The sequence below is a fragment of the Limulus polyphemus genome, unplaced genomic scaffold (genome assembly GCF_000517525.1).
Source record: "Limulus polyphemus unplaced genomic scaffold, Limulus_polyphemus-2.1.2 Scaffold5492, whole genome shotgun sequence".
In the NCBI taxonomy this organism is placed as follows: Eukaryota; Metazoa; Arthropoda; class Merostomata; order Xiphosura; family Limulidae; genus Limulus; species Limulus polyphemus.
In genome coordinates, this window is record NW_013671102.1 from 23553 (window position 1) to 34695 (window position 11143).

The window sequence follows — 11143 nt, forward strand, 5'->3', positions numbered from 1 at the left end:
GCAAGTCAACAAACGAGATGACATGGCCTTTCACCCATGACCCATCTCAAAAGGGTTAATGAGCCAAGGTTAACCAGTTATACACTTTACTAATTGTGCAGGCCCTACTTTTTTCCAGGTATGTAGTGTTCTTTCTCTTACCACAGTTTTTTATGATACTTCCTGTTCACTCCTACACAACCCCACTACTTGTGACTATTTTTATGTCTGCCCTATCCTGAGATAGCAGTGCATTCTGACTCTTTTCTTGACCAACTTTGCCCGTATAGTCTTATGCCCCCCCCCCCAGTCTAATTGACTCCTATGTTTTGGTTTTTCTTACTGTCCTTGATGGAAATTCTTCATCATTTTCCAGAAGATTCTCTAGGAAAAATTGATCCCTCCTTTTCTCCACTTTGGCCCATTCTACCTCCAATGGGAAGTGATACCCTCCTCTCTCAAGTGCATCACTTATCCACTTTTCTCCACAACCTTCTCCTTGCCTCTTTTCACTATCCAGAGGTTTTTTGGTGTTGTTCATGATTCCTTAGAATCATGGTCTGAAGCAGCCCATTCACAATCCTCCCAAACCTCTTTGATTTCCCGATTGTTTCAACCCTACTACCTATGCTCCTTCTTCCACTTGCCTTTCTGTCCCAGTTTCTAGGCCTTCCTTCTCTACCTGTCTCGCTTCCTCCTGACATTAAACTTGCCAACATAATCACTGGTGACCAACTGGTTCGTTTGAGACCCGTAGGTGCCCATCTGTTGTACTTTGCAGCTCTCTGGATATATTTATTTGCCAACAGGTGGGTTCTTCAGGATCTCACCCACAAGTTGTTTCTACACTTCCCCCTTTTCAATCCCAAACTGTTTCCTTTTACCTTTCCTCAAATCATGCATACCTTCAAGATCTTGAGGGGGCAGTGTGGGATTTATTGGAGAAACAGGTCATCGAAAGTGTTTTTACTACTGATTATTCATAGTTCCAAAGAAGACTGGGGACTAGCATCCAATTGTTATTTGACTGTCATGCACTTTTGGATGGAAATTTTTTTTTCAAATAGGCATTTTAACCCGGCCTGTGGATGACCAAGCTCGATGTTTCAGACATCTTTCTCCATATTCTGAGTGCCCTATTCTTCAAACTTCTTCTCCATTTTATTCACTGGGATCACATGTTCCAATTTCTTGCCCAGTATTTCAGCTTTGTATCAGCCCCTGTGTTTTCAACCAAGTTATGAGGCCTTTGCTCACCATTTTCACAGTCTGGGTTTGCAGTATGGATGACTGGCTTCTCCTTGCTCATTCCCAGGTGGAATCCTCCCAGCATATTTCCCTTCTTCACGAGGCTGCTTGATTGAGGTGACTCATCAAGATATTCAATACCTTATTCATCTGAGAATTATTTTCAAAACTTGCTTCAGCTGTGCCAAACTTCTTCCATTTTTTTCCCCCATATCTCAAGCATCTAGTCACCAAAATTTGAACTTCTCATTCTGCATGAGAGGTTCTTTCTCTTTTGGAGACTATGACTTCTATGGAACTATTTATTCCTCTAGGCCATGCACATGTGTTACCTCCAGTAAATGCTGCATGACCAATGGAAGCTTTCCATGGATGTGCTGTCCTCACTTATTTACCTCTCACCTTCACTTTTCAAGGAACTAACTCAGTGGCTATACTGCTCTAATACCACCTTCAGAATTCCCTTACCACCTCCCACACTGGACCTCCAACTTTTCACCAATGTTTCCCTCTCAGGTTGGGAAGTGTGTCTGAATGACAAGTGACTTTTGGCACTTAGTCCCTGAAGGTGCTTTATCTACACAGTAGTGCTCTTGAACATCTTGCTGTCCATCAGGCATGCACCTATTTCCTAACCTTTCTTATAGATCATCTGGCTATGATCCACTCAAACAATTCCTTGGTCGGGTCCTATATCAACCCAACAAAGAAGCACCAACTCCAGGTCCCTTTGTTTTCAGATGTTGGACCTCTTTTTGTGAGCCCATTCCCATTGGGTATGCCAGATAATTTATTTTCTTTGAGCACTGAACCTTGTTGCAGACCGCCTTTCTCAACAAGACTGCATATTGCCCATGAAATGGTCCCTACATCCTCAAATATTTTATTAGATATGTTCCCTAATCAAAACTCTCTTAATTGATGCCTCTGTAACTCCACTTAATGTCAAACTTCCTTTCTTTTTTGTCTCTTGTTTCCCACCCTTCAGTCAGGACTGGTCTCATCTCTTCCTTTATTCCTATCCTCCACTTCACCTCTTTCCCCAAGTCCTTGCTCTGATTCAGGACACCTCTTGCAGGGTCCTTCTTATAGTTTCTTGCTGGCCAGTGCAACCTTGGTTTCCTCTGCTTCTTCAACCCTCAACCAAACCTCCCCTTCTTCTTCCCAACATCCCATCTTTTGTACTCCAGCCCCACAACTCACTTTTTCATCAAGGATGATTTCCTCCATCTTTACATATCGCATTTATTTGGTCCATTGTTTGGTGAGCCAACTTATCTGATTGTGTATCCTTCATTCTCTCTCACTCTTGCTACCCTTCCTATTTAACTCTCTACCAACATAAATGGCAAGCTTATTACTGTTGGTTCCTCAAACACCACTTCTTACCTGACTGACCTACCTTGCACCATCTTAATTCCTTCTTTATCTGGGTGTTTGTCCATGGCTTGTCTGTCTCTACTATCACAAGTTATTGGGAGGTGTTATCTACCACCTTTTGCCCCCTCCCAATAATGTGGGATATTTTCTCTGTCCTTTCTACCCTCTTCCATTCCTTCCTTATCCATAGACCCTTCATCTTGCACCATAGCTTGACTGGGATTTCAATGTGGTTTTACACAAGCTTACCCAGAACCCTTTCAAACCCCTGGTTTTTTATTCTTTGTACCACCTTTCTCTCAAGACCTATTTCCTCATCTTCACCTGTGGTTGCCATCATTCAGCACCTATACCATCAATTCCTTTTGTACTCTCTTCCATCACACTTTTCCTCTATCCAGATTGCTCTTTCCTTCCTAAGACTTCTGCTGTTAAGGAAGATATGGCCACACTTTTTTCCCATCTCCCTACCCTCTATCTCCCATATTTTGGATCCAGGCTGTTTATTGTTATTTGTCCTGTATTTCTATCTTTTGGGATTTCTGTCATCACCTTTTCATGCATTGGGACCTTTCTCTTTCCACTCTCACAGGATAGATCCGCTAACTCCTTTGTCTGATATATGCATTTCTGGAAATGAACACTTGTTGGGTGTTCAGTGTCTCTTCACATCAGATTTTCCACCTTACACATTCTCTTTTAGCACACTTTCACCGACCTCTGGATGAAATCCTCTAGGCTAGCACATGGACTACCCCACAAATCTTCGTTGCCCACTATCTTCAACACCTTGCTATCTCATCTCTGGAGAGTTTCAGACTTTCACCAATAGCCCTACTACAATCAACCCACTGTCTTCAGACAAGTGAATACACAGTTTCTTTGCTCTCCCTGCTTAATATATAGGATCCCATTTGGTGGCTAGTGTTGCCTCCCAGGTAATACTTACTTAAAATCTGTATTGAGCCAGGATAACAGAAGGCACTCATATAATTTGCCCTAGCTCTACATATGTACCCACTGTGAGATTGGGTGTTCTGCAAGACCATTTGAGGTATCCTTATAGGATATATAATACCTATTCCATGGACTAGCATGGAAAAAGCCAGCACCCAAAAGGTGTTTCTGCCCACTTCCCTGGCTCATGCTTGCTAGCTTTTTAAAATAAGGTTTTGTAGTTACTCATTGCACTGTCTCCACTAAAAAAAACTTTCCAGACTGAAGGACTTATGGGGATCCAAACACATTTTTTATTTCTACCCAATATGAATTCTCTCCCCCTTACCAGTTCCTAGCTGCTTGTGTAGTGAACCATGGAGAACCTTCATCGATTGGGACCTAACCACTGGGGCTAGAAGAAGGCAAGAATCTGGATGGCCATATACCAATTCTACCATCCCTGTGACACAATTCTGGCTTCTTGGTCTCTTCCCTTTCCTATACAGACGAAAAATATACCCTGGATGAGACGAGATGTTGTCTTCCATGGATGTGCCCCTATGGAGCACCTACCATAGGGTGCTACACTCCTTTGGGCTCTTTCTGAAGGGAGCTTATCTTGTTAAAAGTTGCCCTGAGCTTTCTACGATATTAACATGGAATTCTAGTTAATGTGTGTGAGTAGGTGAGGTATTGTCTTGGAAGTTAACATTTATCTTACCTGAAAATGTATCTGTTAAATACTCACCTATGCAAACATTCCCATCCATCCTCTTCACTTCCTGTGTGCTTTTATTTTTCCTTGCCTTGTCAAAGAATGAAGTTACTATGAGTGCAAGTGAATTAGGTGGGAGTGCTTTCACAAGGTTAGTAGCATGCAAGTCTCTTTGGCAGAGTGTAAGAACACATGGGGAAGATAACTGATCTGTGTGAAGAGGTGAGTATTTATCGGAAATACATTTTCAGACAAGAAAAATGTTAACTTTAATAGGAATAATTCAGCTAGAGTTATTTTCATTCATGTGAAACTACTAAATTTGTCTCTAAATTAGCCCTGTTATTTTAACTTATGATTGGTGAAAAGCTCTTAACTGTCACCTTTTGGCAGAATAATGCTTGGTGAAGTCGTGTTCACATTAGAAACTACTGTGAGTAAGAATTGAAGCTTCAGTACCAAATCAAGTCTGCATGTAGTGAAGTTCACCAGCTTTAGATAATAATCGTGACTATTGCCTTGGTGTATCTTCGTTTTATAAGACATATTTACGTGTAGCTTGCTGTTTGAAATTTTTCTGTTCTAAAGGATTTTGAGTGAGTAACTTTGTGGATCATAAGATATAATTGTAATGTTTAATTTCCCTGTGATGACTTTTATTGACTTGTTCATTCATTATCATGGAACAAGTTCATTACACCTGTAGTTATGATATGATATAAAAGTAATTTTACACATAAGATTAATTTTTTGTTTTATCTGTTAAACAGAACTTTTAGTAAATACCTCATTGTTATGTTTGACTAAGACAAAGGTAGTTAATTTTACCATGGATAATTTGTCACATTCAGCTATGTAAATTGGAGTGAAAACCAGGTGACACTCAAGAAAACATGGTGCATGGTGCTAACACATCTAGGAGAGTTTGGAACACACTAATAATATTGTATGTTGCTCCAGGTGGAGTTACAGGCTAGGGCAGTATTTAGCAGTTAGCCTGTTATTCTAAGTGTTTGTAAATAGTGTTATATCTGTTTAACAGTGTTCCTGAGGAATTAATTACATGAACTAGTCAACCTGGTTGTAGTTCTTGATGTTAAGTATTAAACAATGAATTTATAAATGTTCATATTATTTTGGTGTCTTAATTTTTTGCAACAATTTTTAGATGAGATTACTGTAACATATAGTTCCTTTGTCATATATTTGAAGGATTATGTAGTACATTTTTTTTCCAATTGTAGCTTATGTAAAGTAATATATAATTTATAGTTTCAGAAACTGCATTTTTATTTTGTTCAGTAAATGTAGTCAGGGAAAATTTCTTTTAATATTTGTCAAATGTCATCCATAAAATCCTAATTGAAGACAATCGATTACAAACTTGTAAGTTTAAGTATTTTTTTCTGTAAAGCATTTATTCTTTTATTTATGTATATGTACTTTCAACACTATGTTATTCTTATGATTGTTGTGTTTTCTTGCAGTGTATGTATATGTTATTATAGTTAGGTAATATTAAAATATTTTATTTTTCTGATAGATTGGACACTTGGGAAAGTGATCAAACAACATGGACAGAAACACGTAAAGTTTTACAACATCATCAAAATCTGTTTGATTCAATCGTGAATGGTAACAAATCTTCATCAAATCTAAGAAAAAAGCAAAAGCTGGATTATGATAAGATAAATGGTGAGTTTCTTTTAGTATGTTTGAGGCATCAAGTTATATAGAACAGTTTCTGTTTTCGTATCATTAAAACTATGGCCCAAATAGTTAAGTATGTTACATTTAAATTCAAATTAAGCTAGGTTCAGTCAGATGAGTGTTACTTAAAGCATTTGAGAGTATACATGCATGTAGCTCAGAGTGAGTGCATTAAATATTACTTAAAATTTAACAGACTTCTTTATTCAATAAAATTTGAAAGGAATTATAAATCATGCTGTCACCTAAACCAGTCATTTAGAATTGTCTTTAGTACTTTTATCCATTATACAGTTTGAATGTTGCATTTGCATAAAACCCCAAGAACTCTGAAATGCATTAACTAGTTTTTCACTATCCTTGTATAGTGTATTGTTATTTACTCTCCTCTTTTGTGAAATGTCACTAAATCAACAGTGTAAGGAATAGTTGATAACCCTGACATCAAATATATAACACTGTGTTGAATGGCACTCTGTAAAAGGTCATGCCATGTGCACTTTGACCCCCACCCATGTAGTAGTACCATTAGTATAAAAAATGTAGGGTTAAGTTTCATTTCTTGTTTTTCATATGTAATCTTTATTTATTAATATAAAAGTGACTAAGATGTAAAAATTAGAAACTTGTTAGGTAAGATGTTGAAGTTCTTCCTTCTCCCAGCACAATACCTCTTCCACCTGGGAGTATTTTTTCCACTCCCTTCTCATTTGGGCCCAATTTTATCTTCATTTATGGTTGATGACATGTTCCTTTCCACAGAGTTATCCTCAATTCCCAAGTTTTCTGGTGGTTATGTGATCAGTGAGATATTCTACCTTTGGACTAATTTGTCATCCATCTCAATGCCAAATTATTCCTTTGTGGTTTCCTGTCCCTCATCCTTTGACTTTAGCAGTAGATCTCCTTTACATCATTCTCCATACCTCCCTTTCCCTTATGTATTCCCATTCTGATTTGAATAGACTTCTATGTAGTCAGATGTTATATTGCCTGCATGGCTTCCTTCTGTGGTTCCCATTCCTTTTTATTTATTCCCTAGAACCCTTTATTGCAAAGAGATATTTCACCCACCACTCTCACAGGTTGGATTCACCAACTCATCAGGCATATTCATCCTTATCTCCTGATTCCCAACATTTTTTTCAGATGTCATCTCATCAGATTCGACATCTTATCTTTATCCTGGCAGCTAATTTATGTTGTCCATTGGAGGAGGTAATCCAGGCTGACATGTGGACTACATCCAACACATTCATCTCCCATTACCACCATCATGTGGTTCCGGCTATCGCATTTTGCCTGTTGCCATACTACACACATTGGTTCAACTGTGAGTCAGTTGGTTTACTTTTACTTTTCTTCTTTTCCCTTATAGGGTTACATCCCTTTTCTATCTTGATCACACTCAGTGGAAAACAAATTTCCAACTGGGTAACCCCTGGCATACCACCTCCTGCAAGTAGAGACCTGGGAGTTCTGGTTGGCATGGAGCTGGACCAGTCGAGATGTTGGCTTGGGTACCCCCACCCAATCATAGGATTGGAGCTGGACTGTTCAACATGTATATATGGCCTATAACACACACTTTCGAGATGGAGTGTTCTGTGAGACCACTAATAGGTTCACTACAGGGTATATTGCATCATACTTATGCCTGTCTCAGACTGCACTGACTCATGGACTGTCGTGAGTAAACACAAGTGGTAGCTGATCATCCCTGGTGTTCCTTTGATTGAATACAACAGTGTCCCCGTGTTCATCTGTTGCAGAGTCTCTACCTTAGCATTCATACAGACCCTCCACCATGTCCCCCCTCCCTTTTTTTGTGGAGTATAAGAATCCGTATCACTTACCAGTTCCTAGCCATTGGTGTGGTGGACCATAGAGGCTTCCTCTTGAATGTGCTCAATTCCATTCCATTGAGAGTAGGAAGGTGGTGTTCTGCTGGTGTAAATGGTGTAGATCCTCCTACTGATTCATAAACTAAAGTAGATCCACCGAAATGAAGTTTACCTCTCCAGCAGGGAAACCCCCATCCTACTATTTCCTGGAGTCAGTTTCCAGGAGGTTTGGTGTTGGTAAGGAGTTGAACCAGCCAACATAAGTCCTCACATGTGTAGTATTAGGGAGCCCTTGTCTTACCACTGGCTGAATCCTGGGATATACTATTTGGCTGGGGAACCCCAATCCTACCATCTCATGCAGGTCAGTTTCTGGGAGATTTGGTGTTGGAAAAGAGCTGGATCAGCCATGTCATATTTTGGTCATTTGGGGAACCCTCATCCTACCATCTCCCAGATATTGATACCTGGGTGGTCTGATTTTAGAAAGGAGCTGGACCAGCCAACATATCTATCATTATGGATGTACTTCTCTTTTCTGCCCAATTTAGCGAGTGTGTTCCTCTAACAAGAATAGTCACATATCTAGGGTATTCTTTGGGCACTTTCTGAAGAGTGCTTGTCTAGATAACTTTTGCACCAGACCCTCCACCAGGCCAATGTGGGATTCTAGCTATTATGTGAGAGAAGGTAAGATATCATCTTGGAAGTTAATATTTTCCTATATTGAAAATATATTTCCGATAGATACCTCCTATCATACTTTCTCCCCACTTCTGGTTCTTCTTTTCTGCCTAATCTCCAAGTTAAGATTGGGTTCTACAGCAAAGAAGGAGCCTGCTGCAACAGGAAAGTTTGATACTCTCCTATTGGTAGAGGGTTGTCACATGCTTGTTTTCATGCTATAATGCAGCTGAACCACATTGAAACATGGGGTAGGTGGGTGTTTCAAGGCTAGTGCTTAGCAAAAACATTTGTGCATATAAAGGGAAGCACTGAATGAGAAAAACTATTATGAATGGAGGTAAGTATCTATTGGAAATATCTTATCAGTGTAAGAAAATATTAACATTTATTCAATGGTTTCAAAATGATCAAACTATCTCATGGTTTCTGTGCAGTTATAGGCTAAGTAAAGTTAATAAATTAATATTATTATATTTTCCTGCTTGTTTGCCTGTATTGTTGAAGCAATTACTTTGGCAGTTGCTTTTTCCTTTACAAAAACTCATGCTATTAATTTAAAACTATATTGGTCTTGTGTTGGGCTTAAACCTGGCATTAAGTTGAAGATTAGTGGTAGGCTTTATTGTGAAACATCTGATACATAATTTCTAAACGGAGTACATAGGTAACTTTAATAAATAAGATAAAGTAAAATAGAATATAATCAGTTTGCCCCTGAAGAAGAAAGGTCCACTTTTTGAAAGTGTTTGGGCTATAGGGATTTTATTAATTTCTGTCAAGACTTCTTGAACCTACGTATTTTTCTAACATCATGAATATAATCTATATATATTAGTTTTAATGATAAAAAAAAAGATATTTCAGTGGAGAATTTCTTTCAATTTTTTGTATTTTTGCTACTGAAAAGTGTGTGTTTGTTGGAGAGAAATAAACAACTAACATGGCTGTGAAAAAGATATAAGAACTTGATCTAAATGTTGGATACAAACTTCTCTTTATGGGACAGTTACTTGTTTTGTGAAATGAATAAGATAAGAACAAAAGAGAAATATCAATGAATCTTCTGTTACAGAACATATGGTTTGTTGAATAAGTATGTGAGAAACCTAGTTTTCAGGTTGACAGTCGTGGGAATTGTACTTTATGGTATATTACATAAGTCTGTCATATAGTGGTGTTATTTATTATAAATTGTAAATTCACCCAAAAAATAAAATTTAGGTTTGAAAATGCTTAATGATTATCATGCTTTAGGTTTGATGTGTGTGCACGAGTTTCAGATGTGGTGATTTTTATGGGTTATTAATTTTCCTGAATTCAAAAACAGATATGATAATATACTAATATTGGCTGGAAAGGGTTAAAAGGCTTTGGAAAATATCACACATTGTCACCAACACTGGCTTAGAACAATGAAAATTATGAAAATAAAGCTTTGTATTCTAACTAGGAGTTGTGTGTCAACAAACCATGTAAGTTAAGTTAGAGTATTATCCAGCCCTTTTGACTTTAACCCTTAAACTATTGCATGTGTTTTAAACTCCTTTCTGTGAATGTTATGAGGTTTTACTGAGCAACATTCGAAATTTAATTAAATCACTCTACTGTCAATGTATTTTAATGAAATTAGATTATCATATACATTATAACTGAAAGTTTTATCTAACTTTCTAAATGAAACCTTTACACAAAAATACTTAAACTTCAGTTTTATTGTCATGTTATGCATGAGCAAACAAAGATCTTAACTTTTTGTCTCTATTACTTGTGTACATGTATTTCTTGACAGAATTCTACTGGTGTTGTGCTATTTATTCATTCTAACTTTAAACTCTTTTGTGTCAATTTAGATATTACAAAAAGAATTAATATTCTCACACCCTGACAGTAGCCATGCCCACCTTTTAACTTAAGCATGTGATTTCAAGCGACATGAATGTATTTAATGGACGTGTTTATAACCAATAGAAAAAAGCTCATTTTAAACTACAATCCTCCAATGATTATTTTAAAACTGACATGTATAATTCATTATTAACTATGTCAAACAGCCAAAGCATTGTCTGCTGATTTTGTCCTCACTGTTTCTCACCTAGATACATAATAGTTAGATAGACAGTTAAATTGTATTTAGGTTTTACTTTTATATTTTAGTTAATTATGTATTATTTATGTTTTAAAATTCATAATTAGAAGGTTTAATGATTTTTTTAAACACAACCCAAACTTCACTTCACCCTGTGAGGCTTACATTACTATGTAAGAACAAAAACATTTTGCTGGAGGCTAAAGTATCTGCTGCTTATGATACTGTTATATTGTCTGTGAGAGCATGTTTATGTGTGTCAAGATAATAATAACGATAAAGGAGAGGAAAGAAAATAAAACATTCAAAACAAACTATAAGTGAAAAGGTAAAGATATGAAATTATGCATGTAACCAACAGAAGATATTTTAAGATTATACGGTAAAAATATACACCGTGTTTTTTTTCAAGTGATTCAGATTCGACGTTCTTGTGACTGATTATAAATTACCATTCAATCTAAACGTGTTTATCAAATGAAATTATGCATTATTGGGCACAAGAAAACAAGATTATCACCGTAAAATAACAATTTTTAATTTACATATCATGAC

General features: G+C 37.2%; 1 protein-coding gene across 10 annotated transcripts in view; it reads left to right on the forward strand.

Moving 5' to 3' along the window:
• LOC106472650 (nicotinamide/nicotinic acid mononucleotide adenylyltransferase 1-like) overlaps window positions 1–11143 on the forward strand; it is a 55719-nt gene that overhangs the window by 20162 nt on the left and 24414 nt on the right. For all 10 annotated transcript variants that reach the window (XR_002613496.1, XR_002613497.1, XM_022401204.1 and 7 more), the window contains exon 4: window positions 5805–5956. Coding sequence is in view for 8 of the 10 variants with exons in the window: in XM_022401204.1 (XP_022256912.1) it covers window positions 5805–5956 (152 nt within the window). In the remaining 2 variants the exon portion in view is untranslated. The remainder of the gene's footprint in view (window positions 1–5804; window positions 5957–11143) is intronic.